The sequence below is a fragment of the Rhinolophus sinicus genome, linkage group LG12 (genome assembly GCF_036562045.2).
Source record: "Rhinolophus sinicus isolate RSC01 linkage group LG12, ASM3656204v1, whole genome shotgun sequence".
NCBI classification, from domain to species: Eukaryota; Metazoa; Chordata; class Mammalia; order Chiroptera; family Rhinolophidae; genus Rhinolophus; species Rhinolophus sinicus.
The window spans coordinates 54,956,472-54,978,023 of record NC_133761.1 but is presented as its reverse complement, the minus strand read 5'-3'; the positions used below and the strand labels follow the sequence as shown (position 1 = coordinate 54,978,023).

Sequence of the window (21,552 nt, the reverse complement as noted above, 5' to 3'; positions counted from 1 at the left end):
CATCAAATAGGTTTTCAAAATGAACTAGAGTCCTAATGACATGAATAGGAACAACCAGTCATGCCTAAGTCAAAAGAGGGCCTAGAAGAACCCCCAGGAGGACGCAGAAAAATCAGAATTAAAAGTTACTGATGAAACATTTAATCTGCAATGATCTGGGAATCTGGGAAGGAGAGGGGGTTTATAAAAAGCCAAACAATAGGCTCATTGCCGTAAGTGCGTCACCTGGAGCAATCTTAAAACTGTCCCAAGAAATACACTAGAATTTTCATTTTTGCAAATTTACAACACATGCTCCTTTGCCTAACACAACAAGTACATAAATTTTAGAATTATTTTCTTTATAGGTAAAGAAACAGTATCGGTAATTCTGAAGAATCACATCAAAAACTCTGATTCACATGGATAAAGTACATACACATACTCTGTTTATATAAACAGAGCTGAATTGTTTATATAAAAATTTTAGCAGTGTATCATTTTATAATTTTATCTCTCACTGAAAATCTGGCCAGTCAAGGTATACAGGAGTCCACAAAGGTATATGTATGAGTCAAAACAGAAAGAAAGGAAGGAAGGAAGGAAGGAAGGAGGGAGGGAGGGAGGGAGGGAGGGAGGGAGGGAGGGAGGGAGGGAGGGAAAGAAAAGAAAAGAAAAGAAAAGAAAAGAAAAGAAAAGAAAAGAAAAGAAAAGAAAAGAAAAGAAAAGAAAAGAAAAGAAAAGAAAAGAAAAGAAAAGAGCTTTTAAAAGTCACTTTCTGAACTTGGGTTTTCAAAACAAAGTTTTAGAATCAAATGAGCATAAGAAGAAGACAAACAAGGATGTGCACACACACATATACCCTTGTGAGAGGATAAGGGATATGCATGTATATGATTAATTGCAATTGGGGGTGGCTAAGTGACATACCTGGTTTGTTCATGCAAACAATAAATATACGTGTGTATATGAGAATGACAGTGAAAGAAAACACTTTATAAGCCTAAATTCACTTCTAAGCCACAGCTATCTAAACTACTGAACAAAGGAGGCTTTTGATCAGAAGAGAAAGCTGTCAAAGCTAACATCTGCCTGGCAACGTGTACACCTAAAAATTAATTCAAGGTAAGCAAAAGCTCCCTTCCAATAAGACACAGATGGGTATGATTTTGTTCTTCTCTTAAATTCCAAATTAAAAGACTGCTCTCAAAACAGTTAAAAACAAAAATGAACAAACAAAACACCTCTTTTTGTCGTGTTGGAAGAAGTGAACAAGAATTTGTTTTTAGGATCCTAATTCTAATGAAATCCTCACTGGGAAGCCAACTCAAAAGCTGACTAAATCCCCTACATGCATCACAACAAATATCACAACATAAAACAGTCGCTTGCTATCTATCCCAAATACCACAAACCAGACTAAGGGCCTAAGGAAACAAAAGTTATGGAGATGTGCAAGTATTATGTACCACAGCTTGAAAAAGGAATGTAAACATAATATTGCTTACCACAGAAAATACATCGCAAATTAGTGTTGTCCTGCGTGGCAGTAAGCTTGCTCTGGGCTGCAACAGACACCTTGGTGTTAGAAGCTTCAAAGGACAATGGGGCCATCTGAAGAACTTCACATATACTAAAAGGTGCTTTGAAAGGGTCAAAATGGATTTATACAGACTTCCTATCTAGATTCTCATATTGGAAGCGCTGTAATTTAATAAAAACGCATCTTCTTTACCATTAGCGTTAAAAAAATCTTATGTATAATTTATTTGTGGAAAAACCCTATAATAAGCCACAGACCCAAGGATGCCCTTATAGCTAGCTTACTTATTTCCTGAGTTATACAATCAGAGAGTGCAATCAATTTACATTTTACAATTATATTTGTAAAAGTAAATGAAGTGAGGTACAGGAGGTCAAGATCTACAGCCATTTATTTCGAGTTCATTTCATATCTACCCTTTAGTACTGCTCATTTAGGAGAATTTGCAGCTGAAAAAAAAATTGAGGGGAAATGTTTGAGATTAATGTAACGCGGATAAACTCATCTCTACTAGTTGAAAAAGACCAAAGCCATTTTAAACAGCCTACAGCACTGAAAGTGTTTTGCATTTATTGGTGTAAAACACGAGTATCTTCATGTGCTTTGCACTTTGAAAAACATCAAAACTATTTTTTACCAAGCCACATTTTATTGTTTTTTTCCTCAACATGTATATACGTACACATATTTGACAAATTATCTATTAAAATGTGTGGCCACATCAAATAGCCATTCAATATTTAGGCTATCTACATTAAAATTTATTTAAGCATTAATGAAGTAAATTCTCTTTAAGACACAAAACTCAACGAAAAGGTAATCATTTATGAAAAGAGAAAGGGCTTATGTAAAACCAAGGTGACACTCAAAATTGGGGTGGAAAAAAATTATATATATATATATTTTTAGTACTACATTAGTGATATTCAAAACTTTACATGAATAATTTTCTATAAAATCCTAAAGAAGTTCTTTCAGCATGGGAAAGATTTTCTTTCTCCATTAGTATTAAACAGAAACAATGAACAGTTAAATATATATTTACTTAAGGAAGACTACACAAAGGCAAACAGGACAGTAATTTAGATTTCCCCTAAAACTGTCTTCTTTAAATAGTACAATTTATGCGAACTAAAAAAGTTTGCATAGAATCAGAACCAAACCAATTTGTAGTTAAAGAATGACACATCTGAAAATGGTAAGAAATCTGAAATAATCAAGACAATTTTTTATTACATTTAGAAATTAGATTTAATATAATCCAATAAAGTATAAATCTCATTTTGAAAATATTATATTCAGCATATATTTCCAAACACAAACACAGTAAGATTGATAAATGTCACCTTCGCTAAGTACTTCCAACCACCCATCCATTATTAAAGCCGCATGCACAATATCTACAGTGATAACATAAAAAAGACCACGGGCATACATATAAAATGTCTACCAAGCAAATTAGATCATTCCAAAGAAGATAAACAAGTTAGAAAATTTTCAACAATTATATTTTAAGATTAAACTTGAAAAACTCTGTCTTACCAATGTTTTTCAATGTCTTATTAAATAAACATGCCTACTCTTCAAGTTTTAACCTTCAGTTCCTTTAACTCATATTTAAAGGGGTGAGGGGGAGAAGGCAAATATAAAAACTTACAAGAAAAACCTGAGAAATTATCTCTTCTCTGACAGCAAAGAAACTGCCACGGTCCATGACCAATCATTTTGGCAAAAAGTCATCTGACAATTGTCAGAATGCAGGTAAACCATTGTTACTGCATAAGACAAAATATTTTCAACTCAAGACTCCCAATCTTGTCACAGTTTAAACTAGTATTCACCATTATTGCACTTGATCTTTAAGCATCTTCTTTCTACTGACTTACTTCTTACCATTGCACAAAATACTGATCTAAATTCTGATACGGTTGCTTGAATTCTACTGCAGTTTGCATTTCCCCAGGATACTAAATTATTCATTCCATCATAAGCTTATTGCTAACAGCACTTCCTGCTCAGTATTGATGCTATTAACCCCCCCCTTTTTTTTTTCACTCAGTCAGGGGAGGAGGGCGGAACGTGGAAAAGAACATTCCTTGTCCAGATTGAGTACACTCAGCATTATGGTGATTACAGCATAATTCACTTTAGGATCCTACTAGCATCGATATTCCACATATCTTATATTTTACTGATGAAAGGACCTTTCTCTTTAAGTTAGCCATATTAAAGTAGGTTTAGGGCTGAGAGAAATTAGGATGGGCCCTAAAGAAAAGCATGAATTGAAGAAGTTCGTGTATCAAAAAAGGTAAAATTTAACACCAGTATTAGACTTATGGAGAAGAAAAATGGCCACCTCTATCAGCTACTCTGACCTGAAAATAGCCTTGTCATGATGGTTCATTTATTTCTCATGTGGTTGTTAAAACTGCTCTTCTTTAGGCGTCCCCCTGCCTTTTAACATCCTTTTCCATTAGGTATTTTGTATGAGCAGAGAAATACAGAAACCTTGAGTTTAGTATATTAGTAGCAGAAAATGACAGGCTGTTTAGATTTGGTTGGCATTAATCTATTTTATTGCTATATAGTAGACCCTTAGCACTCATGTTTTTAACATTAGAGGTCTCCACTATTAGCAGTTAATCCCACGGCAATTTGTAATGGGGACGGTGCCCATCTCAGCATTTTTTCTGAGGATTAAATGAGATAATGTTTGCTCAAAGCTGGTTTTAATTTGATTTGCACCACATCAGCATGCAAATTAGCAATGTTCACACTTTTGACCATCAATAAGGTCCCCAGGTATCACCCTCACGATGGCAAAGTTCTACTATACACATTTTTGAAAGGAAATGCAAGCAAATGTGTCTTTGTTTGTTCTCGGATATCTAGAGCAGACAGGAGGAAGATACTGCAGTCGTATGGTTGCCCGCATTCAAAAAAACAGGTTCTAGGGAATGTAAATTGGTACAGCCACTGTGGAAAATAGTATGGAGGTTTCTCAAAAAATTAGAGATAGAACTGCCACGTGATCCAGCAATCCCACTTCTGGGATGTCCAAAGGAAATGAAAGCAGGGTATCGAAGAAGTGTCTGTACCCCCATGTTCACTGCAACATTCTTCATAATAATCAAGATACGGAAACAACCTAAGTGTCTGTCAACAGATGAATGGATAAAGAAGATGCAGTGTGTTCACACACACACACACACTCAAAATATGGAATATTATTCAGTCTTAAGAAAGAAGGAAATCCTGCCATTTGCAACAACATAGATGGTCCCTGAGAGCACGATACTAACTGAAATAAACCAACAGAAAAAGACAAAGACTGCATGGTATGGCTTGTATGTGGAATCTAAAAAAGTCAAACTCAGAAACAGAAAGTAGAAAGTGGTGGCCAGAGACTGAGGGCGGGGCAGGGAAATAGAGAAGTTAGTAAAAAAGGTACAAACTTTGGATTTCATGTAAAACATGGTGACTACAGTTGATTTAACACTGCATCGTATAATTGAAATTTGCTAAGCGGGTAGATCTTAAATGTCCTCACCAAAAAAGAAAAGAAAAATTAAATATGTGAGGGGATAAATTCATTTTATAAGCAAATATGAAAATTTTCACTTTATAAGCAAATACGAAAATTTTCATTTTATAAGCAAATATGAAAATGACTGCTAACGGGTGATAAATTGCTGGTAATTATTAGGCTTGACTGGCAACAATCTCCGTATGCTTCTCACTCTGGCATCTGTTTTGTAAGCCATTTATTTTCAGTTGTGGGATAAACTGACTCTGCTTCCTGCGAAAGAAACTCAGAGTGAAGCAGAAGTTGAGGGGCCTATAATTTACCAACCCTGCTCTAGCCTAACTCTGCTAAAGGCAAGAGGAGCTCGTGTCCCACATTCATTTCTCGGCTTCTTCCTGAGCACAGATCAAGACCTGTCTATCAAATCACACCCCGCCCCCCACCTTGTTACTAAGGGCGTCATGAAGTACATGCTCAGAGAAAACACCACATCCAGGTAGAATGCCACTTTAACAAACATGAGAAGCTTATTCCTGGAATGCTAACTCTCTAACCAGTGCTGCTAACTATTCATTGCACGAACCAGAAATCTAGGACCCTCTTCCCCACTTCCTTCTGTTTCATTACTACTGTTTAACCAATTTCCAAGTCCTATTAATGCAACCTCCTCGTTTCTCTCTCCAAACCCCATTGCCAGTGTTCATGACCTCTTGTTCAGACTAGTGGTTTTCAAAGTGGGATACGTATATCCCAGAACGCTCCACATCCATTGGCGTGGGAAACAGAATAGTAACACTTCTATTTCTGTTAAATATTTTTCTCATCCTTTTTACATTTCTATTCTTTGATGGTGTTTAATGTATATGCACATACATTATACATATATATATATTAGTGCATATATATAAAGTGTGTATATAGTATATACAACATAGGTGTATATTAGGTGAGGTGGTAAATGCATTTTATTAGGGGATAAGCTCAAAAAGTAAGAGACCACCATCCTAGACTATTACAATAGCATCACCTAATCAAGCTGTCCATTTTGACCTTGGCACCTCTCCCCTTCCCCACAGTAGCCAGTGATACTTTCATAACTTAACCAGATCAGAGCATTGCCCTTAGTAAATAAAGTCTTTTCAACGGCTTCCCACTGCTCTTAATAGCAAAATCCAGTTCTCGCTCCTCATGATGTGACGACTGCTCATCTCATCCAATCCATACTCTGCTGCTCTCTGGGCTCCAGGTGCACTGGTCTTTCCGTTTTTCAAATGTGCTCTATTCTCCTCCTTCTGCAAGGCCTTTCTAGACACGCACATGCTTTCTGATCACTCTTCGACTGCTCAGCTGGTATGCTTCCTTTTGCACTAATTAGAACTTTCTAGCAGTCAACACTCAATTGGAGTTACTATTAGCCCCCACAGAACTAAGATAATTATTTCTCCTTCCTTCACTAGGAATTCTTATTTCCTACTTCAAGCTTTTTGTTTGTTTCCTATTAGCCGCCTCAAGAAATTTGAAAAGATAATAAGCATAAATATAAAATTAAATAATATCAATTTTTCTAAAAAATATGAAGAATCAGTCTGAAGACTTCAGAAAACAGTTTTAGTACAATATTAAAATTAGGCAAAGGGGTCCAAACTCGTAAGAGAAATAGAATTAAGAGACAAAAAAATATGAAGTTTCTAAAGTAATGCTCTTGGGTGTGGGGAAGAAAAATGAAGGCTGGGAAATTCTGGGCAAAAAAGCAGCCTGGGAACTGAGAAAATAAACTTCAGAGAGTTCACAAGTTGGTCAAGCATTCATCTCTATTTTTATTTCATTTCACATAGAAAACAATTACACAATTCTGCTTTACACAATGTACGACACTTTAAAATGTTTAATGTTTTCAAACTAAAGAATCTGAGAAAGATTTGCTTTTAATCTTTGTTTAGAAAAAAAAGTTAAGATTTAGTCATTACTTTCACTGTACACCATACTCACACAACTTCAAAACAAGAAAACCAATTGTTAAACAAGAATGTCAACTGTTGAAACTTAGAAAGCATACTCAGATACATGAATGTATGCTTTATATTAATGATTTAGTTTTCGAACTGTCATGCGTGACACATGCTACCAACTGTATGAACCTTGAAAAAATTGGGCAAAGTAAAAGAAGCCAGTCACAAAAGATGGCATATTGCACGATTACATGTCCAAGAACTGTCCAGAATAGGCAAATTTATAGAGACTGAAAGTAGATGAGCGGTTGCCAGGAGCTGGAAGCTGCGGAGGAATTGGGAGTGGTGACCCAGGATGGGGGTGGTGATGATGGCTTAAGGGCACAGGGCTTCTTTTTGGTACGATGAAAATGTTCTAAAATTATTCTGGTGGTAACTGCACAACCCTGTGAATGTACTAAAAACACTGACTTGTACACTTTAAATGGGTAAAAAGCATTGTATGTGAAGAAAAACCCAATAAAGCTGTCAAGGGGGGAAAAAAGTGCTGTGCTGTGTTCTTCATTTCAGAATGTTTACAACACAAAGTTGAATAATATCTCAATGCCTATCACTTTTCCATTATGGAAAATATTAAAGGTGATTACCTCTGGAGTGGTGGGGTTTCAGGTATTTTTACTTCTTTCCGTAAGCTTTTCTGTACTGCTTACAATTTTATATTAAGAACATGACTTTTTAATCAGAAAATAAAACGTATTCTCACTTGAAAAACAAGATGCTATGCTGGAAATTAAGAGTTCTTGTCAAGTGGAGCTCTAAATGGCTCTAGTTTCTGATGAGAGAATTAGACGTGAAGAACGAAGGCAGTGCCTTCACAGTGTCTGGAAAGACTGCAGAGTGGGGACCCCAATAACCTTTCCAAGCACTAGAGCTGATCTGGGAAGGTATAGGGAAGTTCCTCCGCCATCAGGCTGTTTTCAGCAGGAATCAAAACCAAAGGCATTTCTTCGGTCACGAATCTGAACACACACCCACTCAGGATGGTTTGTCGAAAACCAGGGCTGTCCTCGTTAAGCCAGGACAGCTGTCTGCTTCTCCATGGGGACCCCAATGGCCTTCCCTTTCTCCTCTCTGCACAGTCATGATACTTTATCAGTGAGACCAAGAAGCAACTTCTGTGTAAAACAAACACCTACATGACAGAGATGTGCAAATTTACTTTTAGAAATTCAAAAATATATAAAATTTTATAATAAAATAGAAATAGTTTTTAAAAAGCACTTTTGTTGGCTACATTAAAAACCAAGTAAACTGGGCTTGTTTACCTCACATGGAGTTTATCAAATAGAATTACATATAAGTCAAGTTATTGGTATGAGCTGTCAGCAAGGACAGAAAAATAAGCTTGTTCTATAAACAAACAATCATTAACCTGAGTCTCTGAAATGTAATTACATCCTTAACAATAGGTGTATCTTTATTGTACTACTCTTTAAAGAATATATTGTCTCGTAATAAGTAGGCCACAAACTTGGTATGCCATTCAAACATGGTGGGATATTGTTTAGATGAAACATCAGTATATTCAGACAAAGAAAATCAAAAGGGCCGTCAGCTATGTTGCCCAACTTATAAAAATCAAGGAAACTTTAAATTGGGATTGTCATGTTCCCACTCTTAAGACTCCATAAATGTTACTCAACAAAGTAACTTTTTTTTTTCCAGGAAAACTGTGCACAAAATACTTACTGCCATATTGTAAATGATATTTTTAGTATCTCAGTTCAATCTGTAGGCTTATTTTATTCTAGTGTCTTCATGAGACATTTTCCACGTTCCATCTTAAGTCTTTTACTACTCACCCTCTAAAAATAAAAGATGTAAAAGCAGCAGCAATTCACCATTATTTAAAAAACAAAACAAAACGGGGAGAAGAAAAAAGAAAACTTCATTATCAGCAAGAGCCCAGAAGGAAACACAGTATATTAGGTTGGTGCAAGAGGAATTGCTGTTTTTTGCAATTATTAACCTTTTAAACCGCAATTACTTTTGTAGCAACCTAATAAAACCCCAATACCAACTGGTAGAGCCTAACGTCTTTCCAATTTGTTGTATGACTGCTGAATTATTACTTTATATCATCTATTTAGAGTCAGCTATCTGTCTCACTAGACTTCAAGGTGCTCAAAGCTAGTATCTGTGTCATAGTCACCTTCCTATTAATAGCCAGCAGGACAGTGTTTGGCATATAGTAGGTAACTGAGCATTTTTTTTTGCTATATTAGAGTTTTACAGAATTGATGTGACTTAGAACTCATTAAACGTATATTATGTGCTAGCTGTATTCAAAGTACCTTTACATATATCAATCTATCTAAATAATGCAAATGGAGAGAAAATAAATACGAGCATGAGTGAATCTGTATTATCATTTTGTAATAAAGGAGCATGAGAAATATACGAGACCAGAAATATTTAAACAAAAGTTAGGAAAATAAAATTGTCTTGCTCAAAAAGCAATCTTTATGTGGATGGGTAAGTAGGGGGTCCCTACATAGCCAAATTCAGTAGACTATAAAGAAATAACCCAGAAAATCTATACCCGAAGTTTTTAATGGACTGTAAAGCTGGGACCCCACAAGCTTCCAGGAAAAAAAATGAACTCTTTAAAAAGCAAAAAAAGAGGCCTGGTCCACAGCCAATTCCCAGAGCGAAGAAATTCAGGTGAAGGCAAGTTCTTTCCCCGGCTTACCACCAAGAACCATTAGGAGAAGGCACAGGGCACAGAGCCATGTTAATGGGGGGAGGATTTTCCAATGGGGGTGTGTCTTTAGAAAGGCAATCTGGCTGTATCTCCCTAGCAACCATCTTCTGCCACACTTGTTTGGAAGCCGCTGCAGGGATCATACTCTCACTATTCGCAAGAAAACAAAATGCACAAGAAAAACGGGTGAAAAGTTTTAAATAACACTACTTCAAATTCCCATTTTAATGAAAAAAGGGTAAGTTTTCGCAGAGAAGTAATTGCGGGGCTAACTGACAATGCGGAAATATCACGGAGTCCTTCAAACCTAGCTCTTGTCTGGGATGGATCCTTAAAACTAAACATGTACTATCCAAACAGGTGAAAGTGCCTATGTAAGAGGGGAAAGAGATAACTCAAGCTGATTTACCCAAAGAATAGTATCCCTTTGGGGCAGTAAAACAGTTACTGGCTTCCTAAGAAAAAAATTCTAGACACTCAAATATCTGTTCATTTAAAGAATACTATAAATTACTATTACTGCATTAAATACACTTGAGAGCTGCTTATATATCATAATGTGGTCCAGTTTGTAAGATTGTATGCGACATTAAAAATATGTATGTCTTCTGGCCTTCAGCAGAGAGACACTTTGAACAATTGGATCTTTATGTGCAAAGAAAATCTGTTAGTGTCGCTGTATTAGCATTGTCACTAACTTTGGTTCTGCCAAACTTATTCTACAGTCCAGAAATGTGTTTCAAGTGTTTTGGGGAAAAGTACGTCCCATAGTGGTGAAAGAGGGAAGAGACGGTGCAAGGACCTGGACGCAAGGGAGAGTGTGTTTACTTAATACAGAGTCAAGAAGGGGCCGCTCGTGAGGGAACAAAGGGTCACGTGACGTTAAGGAACCTGTACTTGATTCTAAGAACAACATAAAGCCATCGCAAGACTGTCTGGTACACACAACAGTAGGAATGCACTCCACTCTGCCTCCTACTCCCAGAAGGCCGGTCCCAAGTATTATCTGCAGAAGAGACTAGCGACCCATTTCCTGGGAATCCAATGTCACTCATCTAGTCATTGTCTTCAAACGGGGGATGTACGCTTCTAAGGCTTAAAGACAAATTTAAATCCACGGGGACCAGTGATTCCAGACCTGAATAAGCAATTTTGTCTGTAGTACAGTACGACCAGTAAAGCTCGGGACAGTATTTGCACAGGGAACTCCTTGATAAAAATGTGTTTCTTCCTACCTGACGGGCACTGTCACAGCCACACACCCCGGAGATTTTCCAGAAAACAGAAGTCATTTGTTTTCTAGCACGACTTTTCTCAGAAATGACAAAAGTCCACAGAAAGAGCAGGTCTATCTTCTAAAAATTTTACCTTTACCTGAGTAGTATGCTATTTTTGCTTATTTCACTTCCTAATTTCCACTCTGTGCCATTGATGGTGCTTATTCTGCCGATGTTTCTGACCACGTCTTATAGTCTCTACACAATTAACAGACCCTTAAGGTCAACAATTTTGATGGACTCATTTCTGCTTCTCTCACAGCATGTAACATAGTACCTTATTAGGAGTACAAAGACTTCAGTCCACTGTGGCTTTTCTTTTAGATTATGAGACCATCTACCTCTTGGGCATTTTTTTAAGGATTTATGAAACAATGTCACAATACTCTTTACATATAAAACAACTGATTTCAAACATACCACTATTAAACACCATCTTCAAAAGTTTGCTTAGCAATTTCCTCTCTGGCCTCAACCACATAAAACAGGGATGCCTGTTCATTCAGAGGCCCTGCCCCAGGGTACGCATGCTCCTTGCTAAATACAAACACGGACACCACAACGGTCCACCATCACACTTACAGATGGATAAAAGCACGTCCAGAACCAAGCTGTCAAAACTGTGGAGCAGGTTTGCCTGCCACTGTGTGTTGTGACTGGTCCCACCAGAGAGGAAGTGGTCCCTGTAGTTCATTTCTCATCATTGATGGACAACAAGATAGATTCTGCTGTATTAAAGCTTCTCCTCCCTGCCCCCTGCATCCGTCTTGCAAAATTTAGACTCACATCCAGCAAATGTTTCCCTCATTTACAGGCAACAAATATGATTAAAATTCGGGAATGCAAGCAAAGTAATTATATACAAATTACTACTCTCATGCAGGAAAACATGGAGGTAATCAGGGAGGACAGCCTCAGATCACTGCAGTACCGTTAATTACATTTCAAGCTTATTGTAAAACAAGCCGGAAGAGAACTGAAGTCGCCAGCGAGACCCGTGCCAGACAACACAGTGTAAGATGCCCCACTGCCAGCGATGCAGAGACAAGAGTGAGAGGCAGGCACAATAGTATCTGTCTGACAACAAACTTCAGGCTAAAATTACTTCCTATAAGATTGATCAGAAAAATCACATCTTTCTCTGTTAGTCATTTAATCATTTCCACTTTGGTGCAGGACAAGATATCGTAAGTCCCACACTAGAAAACTAAAGCCATGCTCATGAAAAACGCAATATTAAACTCGAGTTATGGTCAAGCTAAAGCAGCTTTCCCAAACACTAGTGATCAGGAACTTATAATCATGGAAGTAAGTATGTTTACATTTGTTTATTATAAATAATAACAAATACCCAAATGGGATATGCCTAGAATCAAATTAGTTATGTACGGCCCAGTATCCTCATCCTCTTCCTCTCCATCTCCATCTCTGGGGACCACCTCCACCAGTGGCCAGATGACACGGCTCATTCTCCCCTTCCTGGCCTGTCCATTGCATCTCACTGACATGGTGGTGAAGGATAACTACACAACTAGATCTGGTACGAACGCCAGTTATGCCACTGTCTAGCTGTGGACCCTTAAGCCAGGCCAGTGACCGCCTCTAAGCCCCAATCTTGTCGCTAAAACAAAGATACTACCAATATTGCAGGGTTGTCACAAAGATTATCAGTAATATATGTGCCCAGGTAGGACCTGGCACACAGCCAGTAGCCAATAAACAGATCACGATTCCTGCCTCAGAACTGCTTTAAGACTAAATGAGGACATGAGTAGAAGGCCTAGAACAATGCCGTGGCAAGTAGAGTGGCACTAAAAAAAAGTTTGTCGCATCCTCTTCTCTCCGTTCCTTTCCGCTCTATACTGTCATTTCAGGCCACATCTTTCTCACCAATGTCATCCCAACGCTGTAACACTCATCTCCATATTTATAACCACACGCTCACCAATCCATTACATTTATTCCAAAGCACAAACCTGATTACATCAAACATTTACTTAGCACCCTGCACTGACTCTGTACCAGGCGTCCTAACAGGCGTACTCCTCAGGAAGTATGCACGGCCCTTCCCAACCTTTCCAGTCTTATGTCAGGATTTTCTTCCCCCCACCCCGCTCCCATATATATTCTCATGTCCAAGCCACTCCATAGCCTATCCATTGTTTCCTAATTGCTCCATGCTCTCATGCCTCCAAGCCTTTCCAGAATGTTCTCTCACTCATGAGGCCGACTCATTCTTCAAAATAGAGCTCAGGCATCATCTTCTCTTCAGAAATGTGCTTGAGCCTGGAAGTTTCTTTGGTATTCCACAGGCCTTTCTGCACACTTCACTCACGAAAGTTCGCAAACTGTGTTCTAATTCTGCCGACCTTGCAGCTCCAGCCCAACTGTGAACTCCCAGAAGGCAAGGAACAGACCTTATCATGTTAATATTATTCCCAGCGCCTGGCATCATACCTATGCTCAAAACATGTGTGATTTTTTTTTTGCTATAACCTTAATATTGCGCTCATGAAAACTGGCAGACTAGAAAATAAAAGTGTCACTACAAACATAAAGAATTTCTAGAAACTTTTTGAGATTTCTTTAAATCCAATTAATTTCAAAGCATCTCAAAAAGATGAAAAAATGCTGAGATAAAATTCATACAAATGCTCATAGTAGACGGTATATCAGGCCAAATTATCAGTAAGAAAAAAATGAATGGAAATCTCAATATTTATATTTATGTGTAAAATCTAAAGAAAATTTCAAACCTGAGGATGTCTCTGACTATGTTCCCATTTTTAATAGATATTAAAAAAAAAAAAATCTAGCAAAAACAGTCTTAGTTAATAGCAAAGTATTTTAAGGTTTTCCTCTTACAGAGGTATGTTTAATATTGGTTGAGTAGAACAAAAACAGTAGAATAATCTTACTGGCTATGGATATGATTTTCCTTTTAAAAAAGTTATTTCCTATTTTCAAATGACTTAAACCTTTTTCAAACTGAAAGATATTGTGCAAATTTACCTCCACCAATCATTACAACGACTGACTTTATAGTTTATATAATCCGTAACTACCATCTGCAAAACTGCTATCCTGTTTCCCCAAAAATAAGACCTAGCCAGACCATCAGCTCTAATGCGTCTTTTGGAGCAAAAATTAATATAAGACCCAGTATGATATGATATGATAGGACATAACATGGCATGATATGACATGATATTATACCCGGTATTATATTATAGTAAAATAAGACCCGGTATTATATTATACTATACTATATTATATTATATTATATATTATATTATATTATATTATACCCGGTATTATATTACATTAAAATAAGACTGGGTCTTACATTAATTTTTGCTCCAAAAGACGCATTAGAGCTGGTGGTGTGGTTAGGTCTTATTTTCGGGGAAACATGGTATAAATGTACTTGGTAAGTAATACAGAATTCCAAAGTATCAGTCTGGGTAATGCATTTTGAATGTACTTATTTAAAATCGAATCCACTTCCATTAAACAACAGAAAAAGGAAATAAACTGTAGCATTTGGTAGAAAAGAACACTATTTCAACTCTTTTTCTAAAATGTTATAACATGTGATTTGTGTTTTATCCAAATATAACTCACTGTATTTAGCACCTCCTGTACTTTCGAGTATATTAGATAATTGCACACCAAGTTAAAAACAAAATAAAGGAAAACATTTCTGCCACCCACCTTTTTTCATAAGAAATGGAAATATTAAACACATACAGAGCACTTTGTATAAAGTTCAGCATGACAAGCCCCAAAGAAAGCTATTTTTTTCTTAATTTAAAAAATTTGTTTGAGGATTTAAAGAACTTGAAGGGCAAGGGAGGAAGGGAGAATTGTGTAATTATTGGTTTTAGTTAAAAAAAAGAAAAGATTAGTAATTTCCAAATCCTGCTCTGGAGAAGCAGCCTCAGTGGTGATGGGCTCCCACCTCCCACCCCCCTACTCCACTAAATAGAAAAGTTCCAATTTTTTTTTTGCCTGTTTGTGCACTGAATTTCTGAAAAAGATTTTGTTTGAACAAAGGTGTCCGTGACTTTAAAAAGTCTGAAAATCACTAAGAAGGATTAACCAATATCCAATGGATAATATTGACATTAACACCTAATAAAACAATAAACTGAAGTAGTCAATATGGAATAACAGTTTTAAGAACTGGTAAAATGTTAAGAAGTAGGAAAGCCTAGTTATCTGTGGTTGCTTTACTTTTATGAATAAAGGTTGCTTTACCTTTCTTTTGCTTCTGATCAAAGATTTATTGGGTATGTTTTTATTTAGGGAGGAGACACGTAGGTTAAGTTTTTACAACTTGGTTTTGGCAGAAGGACAATGGATGGTTTTAGCAAGGACCTGGCTCGGAACCCAAAGCAAACAGCTGTGGAAGGGGGAGACATGTCAAGATGAGAGCAGATATTACTGGGCATGTTTGTTTAGGTGGCTGGGAGGAGGCCCACAAAATAATCCTGGGGTGGGGGTACCTGTCCTCCTTTGGTGGAGACTGACTGAAAAAATTACATCCTTTCCCAACAACACTTCTGATTCTTAGCATCTACTTCCTCCTGTGTCTCCACTTCCAAGCCAGTTTAATGCCATCAAAAATCAGAAATTAACATTTGCAGTAATTTATGAAAATAGTAATTTTCCACCCAAATCAGACTGTTAGAAAACGTCAACCTTTTTATATACTTTGTTTTTTCTGATGAAAAAGCTACAGAACCAAAAGCCTTTTTGCCAATGACTTTGGGCCATGACACAAGGAGATGGAAGGCTAGGATGAATCTTCTCCACCTTCCTCGCTTCCCTTAGCCCATGGTATTAGGAGATTGTGACAGAGAAGAGAATAAAGTTTCAAAACCATGTAGGAACAATCTATTACATTTTTTTGCCTTTCTAAAATGCTTGTGAAGCTAGTGAGACGATGGGTGCTTTTTGCCATTTGCCAGACTTTCTATAATGTGGAAATCACTTTACAACAGAGAATATCATTGAGTCTCTCCAAATTAAGACTCATTAATTTCAAAAGATCAAGATCAGGAGAAAAAAATTAGCATCGGCATTTTGAAAGCCAACTGTATGACTACACAGTGATAAAAATAATCCTTACCACTTGGTTAAAAAAAAAAATGATGACAAGATGAACAACAATAATTTTAACTACTTTAAATTAGTAACATTTAGTTCCTAACATCTTTTAGACACTCTTTTGAAGTTTAAGAAATTAAAATGCTAGTTTGTTCCAAACATGGGGAAGCCAAATATTATTGTCATACACATACTGTCTAAACTTTTGTCCTTTAATTATTTTATTATGTAGTCAACCTACTTAATAAGATATTAAGAACCATAATTCTAGTTTCTTTCCTATGGTAAAACTATGGTAACAGAAAAGCAATTCTATACCTACAACAGAAGGCCAATAAAATACTGGTGCCTAACAGACAAGTACACTCAGACAATCTACATCCAAGACTATATATAATATATACATACAGACTTTCCTCGGCTCCTTTCTGGACATACTGACAAACCAGGAGACATTCCAGCGGTTTATTTTCTCAAAATAGGTAAGCTACGAGAGCTATGTACAAACTGTTTATAGATATATTAATTTCCTCAAAGGAGATCTAATATAAACCATCTATAAGCATAATACCATGGTTTCCAGCAAGATTCAAAAACGACTTCTTGCTCTGAAATTTGTATTTGGAAAAGACTAACACATGGGCTAGATGTTTCAATCCCTTTTAGAATAAGGCAAGAAATACATGAAATTTATTGTACCTACAACAGGTTTTGAAATTCTACATCTTCAACAAAATATCAAATTTTAATTTGACTATATGTTCTTCCTCTTAAAATATATAAATTGTTTATAGCACATTTATATCATTATGATCACTACTAAATATACAACAAAGGCAAGCATAATCACATTTGTATTGTTTTATACATGACATTTCTTTTCTGACTAAAATCTATCTCCCCAAAGAGAGAGCAATACATTGGTATATTTCTTTTCTATTTTTTAAACAAAAACAAAAACAGAACTCATCTTTGACACATACACAGACTTAAATCCTAGGTTTTTTTAAAGTGAATTATTTCTACATGCAGCATCAAACCACCATGCAGTCAGGGAGATGCAATTCCTAGCTTACACCACCTGAGGGCACTCCTAAAATCCTGAAACAACTTAGAATCCAATTTTTATATTTACTACGACGAAGGACACCTAGTCCTACTTGAAGTTCAAGGGCTCAGTAGTCGCTTTAAAAACATATTCTAGAAAACACATGTTTCTTCCTTAAAACTGAAATCATGGTAAAGGTGTATACTTTCTATCCGTTGCATATTCTCTGGGCCTGTATCCTTGCTGAGGTTCTAAAGCAGGATGAACGTAACTAAGTAACTTCAAATGAGAGCCCTCAAAAGTTACTAACTAACCAATCTCATGTGATTATCCTTCTAGACTACAGGTTTATCATCAACAAAAAAAGTTCATGTTTCTGTAGAGAACAGAAATTCACGAATGACTTCAAATACATATATGATTTAAAAGTGGGTCAGAAAAGGTTTGTTGTAGCCATCCATATGGCACTTCAGTTCAAGGAAACGAGTCAGCCATGGGCACCTTACCTGTCTCCTGGGAATTCAACACTTCCAAGGCATGCATCATGGCACTTGCAAAGACATTGGCATCCTCTTTGCTGCCAAAGTTGAGACCATACACCTGTCTAGCATCCCGCCATTGGTGGAAGGTCTGTGTAGCTTGATTGTACTTCAACCCTTTAGGAATGGCACAATTTATCACGACCTGAAAGACAGTAATTCTTTATCAAATCGAGGTACTAACTGGCAAAATCAACACAGTCAACAAACCCTGATTGGGCAGATATTCACTCATTCACACCTGCTCCGGACATGGTTGGCAAAAAAAACGGTTAAACCAATTATCTAGGGTACAGTCTGCAGAAATATTAAGTCTGATGGAAGTTAAGCTGTCTGATGGGTACAAAGGTCTGGCCTTAAAACAGTAAATCAGCTAAACAAAAGAAAATCTATATGCCTCATTAAATATATTTTACCATGTTTATTGAAGTATTATAAAGTCACAAAGCATATAATATATATGCATGTATCTCAGTGAACATTCCCATGTAGCCAAAACCCTGATCAAGAAATAGGATGTGCTTCTTAACCCCTCCTCGCTCCCAAAAGGTACCAGCCACACTTTTAACATCATAGATCAATTTTTCAGGTTTGGAGATTTTATGTACACGGAGTTCCATAATAAGTACATATTATAATGTATCTGCCCTTTCCCCTCAAAAGTGTTTATTCCATGCAGTTGTGGGTTCTTCTTTTTCGCTGCCCTATGGTATTCCATTGTATAAATCGTTTATTTATCCATTCTCCCATTAATGGACATTTGAATTATTTGCAGTTGGAGGATATTAAAAATTGCCAGGTTGTGAACATCCTATTAAATGTCTTTTTTTGGACATATGAGCACACATTTCTGTTGGGCATATATCCAGGAGTGCAATTGTCACAGGCCATATATAGAAAGTTTTCAACTTTAGTTGAAAACTCCAAGTAGCTTTCCAAATTAGTTCTATCAATTTTCACTTCCACAGCAGAATATAAACAGGTTGCATGTGCAACTACACATTCAATCCAACATTACAGTCTGTATTGTTGGTCTTTATTTTAACAATTCTGATGGGTATGAATACTGTATCAGTCTTGTTCTAGTTTGCATTTTCCTGATTACTAATAAAATTCAGTACTTTTTCATGTTTTAATGGCTATGTAGATATCTTCTTTTACTAATAACTGCTCAAATTAAATCTCTTGCCCATTTTTCTACCAAGTCGTCCATCTTTTTTTTTTTCTTATTGCTTTGTAAGAGTCCTTTATATATTCTGGATATAATCCTATTGTTGGTTATCTGTGTTGTAAATATCATCTCCATTTTTGCGGCTTGCCTTTTCACTCTCTTAATGGTGTCTTTCGATGAACAGAGTTCTTAACTTTTATTCATTCCAAATTCAATCCAAATTAGCAATCTTCGCCTTCACAGTTAATGTTTTTGTAACCTGTTTAAGAAATGTTTCTCAATCCCAAGGTCATGAAAATATTATCCCAGATTATTTTATAAAAGCTTTATTGATATAACTTTCATACTCACATCTCCAATCCAACTGGAATTGATTTATGCCTGTGGTGTGAAATGAGATTCAAGTTTCCTCTTTGTTCCAACATGGCTGTGCAATTGATCCAGTCCTATCTGTTAACTGTGCTGCAGTTTACCTTTTCCATAACTCAAGTGTCTGAATGGCTCTATTTTGTTTCACTGGTCAATATGCCTGTCTTTGAGCCAGTGTCACAGTGTCTTTATTATTGTGGCTTTACATTAAGTCTTTATAGCCCCCAGAGTAGTGTCCACCTACTTTGTTCTTTAGTAGTGCTTTGATTATTCTCAGCTCTTTGTGTGTGGCGACAACTTTATACTCAGATTATCAATTTTGTGTTATTGCTCCAACCTTCCAGTCTCTGCTTTTAACTGGAGTGTTCATTTACATTTAATGTAAATTATATATAAATGTGGGTCTAAATCTACCATACCTACTTTATTATTATCCCCTCTATTAGCTCACTAATTAAACTTTTTCACTGTTTTAGTGGTTGCCCCAGAGATGACATCAGGCATCTCAAACTTATCAAAGACAAATGAAAACTATTATTTTTACCTTTTCCTCAACAATACAAGGACTTTACAAATACTTTATCTCCAATAGCACCCCCCATTTCTCATGCCCATCTCAGGACTCTTTTGCTATTTTTATTGGTTATTTTAATTCTATGTATATTTTAAACCCCATAAAACGCTACCACTATACACAGTCAATGACCTTCGATGATCAGTGTTTATGCTTTCTTTTGCTTTTTATTCTTCTGTCTCTTCAAGCTTCTGCTGGGACCATCTTGAAATTTTTCTCTCAATGCAGATCTCCCGGTGATGAATTCTCTCCATTTTTTCTTAGTCTGAAAACAACTTTACTTCTTCATTTTTGAAGGATATTTTTCTTAGGTGTGAAATTTTAAGGAGTCATTTATTTTCTTACAGTACTTTGAAGTCCACTGCCTTCTAGCTCTTGTTATTTCTATTGAAAAGTCACCTGACAAACTGTTGTTGCTTCTTTAAAATCATTTTTTTTTCACTGACTGCTCTCAAGAGTTTCACCCTGTATTTTGTTTACAGTGATTTTTCATCACTTTTGAAAATTCTTGTTCATTATCTCTTTGATTATTTTTCTGCCCCATTCTCTGCTCTCCTCTGGGACTGATTACACATACGTTATACACTTTTTACTGTATTGTCCATGTCTTTAAGCTTTTTATATACCTACATTTTTCTCTTTCAGAATATCTTAGCTTCAGTCTGAATATTCTTTTCTGACCTATATTCCAGTTTACTCATTCTTTTTAGCTGTTTCTAGTTTGTAAAACTCATCACTGAGTTAACAGCAATTATTCTATTTTTTAATTCTAAAATTTCCATTAAGTTCTTTTTTCAGGAATCTAGTCCTCTGCTGAAATTCTCAATCTTTTATTTCCTTGAATATACTGAGCATGGTTATTTTAAAGTCAATTTCTGATAGTTCTATTAACTGGATTCCCAGTCGATCTGTTCTAATACTATTCCTGTCGTCTCCCTGTATGCCTGGGTATTTTGATTGAGTGCCAGACATTGTGCATGGACCATTATATGGAAATTTTGAGGCCTACAATGATGTTATATTTTTCCAGGGAAAATGTACATTTGCTTCTGGCAAACAGCTAAGAAAACTAACAATCTCGAATCACTTTAATACAAAAGTGACCAAAATTAGAGGCTGGGTTTCAGTTCCTATAAAGGCCAGACTAATTCTGAGTCAAACTTCTTCCAGGGAATTGCGGCTTCTGGGTCCCAAGTCATGACCTGGGGGATCACCAAGACAACACTCCTTCACTGGCAGGCTCTAACTTCCCATTTGTGTCCTACGTGTCCCATGAGTCTCCCCAATATCTGCTTAGCTTCTCAGTCTCTTTCAAAACTGACACCTGCCTCCAGTAAAGAGAGGTCCCAAAGCTGGTTTTACTTCTCTAGTTCTTTCTTCTTTCAGATCATAACTGAAACAACTCACTGTCCTTCTTTACTCACATGCTTAACAAACATTCAAATAAATGGTGGATGATTTTTTTAATGGCTCTTTACTACAAAAAGATTAAATGTTGTTTAATAAATTATAATAACATGTTTCCATTTAGAAAAGACTTAAAATCATTAAGAAATGTAGCAAGGTACTCTGGAATAAGAGGAAACCAATTTTTTTATTAGATATATCTGTAGGTACATTATTGTTTTTGTTAAAGTGGTATCTTTATAAAATTATGTTTTCTAATTGTTTATTGCTAGTTATACAAAAATGCCACTGGCT

At 36.3% G+C, this 21,552-nt stretch overlaps 1 protein-coding gene across 11 annotated transcripts in view; it reads right to left on the bottom strand.

The window, feature by feature from the left end:
* Positions 1 to 21,552, bottom strand: part of ENAH (ENAH actin regulator) — a 109,992-nt gene that overhangs the window by 35,714 nt on the left and 52,726 nt on the right. For 6 of the 11 annotated variants that reach the window (XM_074316927.1, XM_019730921.2, XM_019730923.2 and 3 more), the window contains exon 3: positions 17,705 to 17,882. In XM_074316927.1, the coding sequence (XP_074173028.1) occupies positions 17,705 to 17,882 (178 nt within the window). Of the gene's footprint in view, positions 1 to 1,487; positions 1,545 to 3,179; positions 3,379 to 17,704; positions 17,883 to 21,552 lie in introns of those variants that run through there. The other 5 variants (XM_074316929.1, XM_074316928.1, XM_074316930.1 and 2 more) reach the window with 2 other exon arrangements.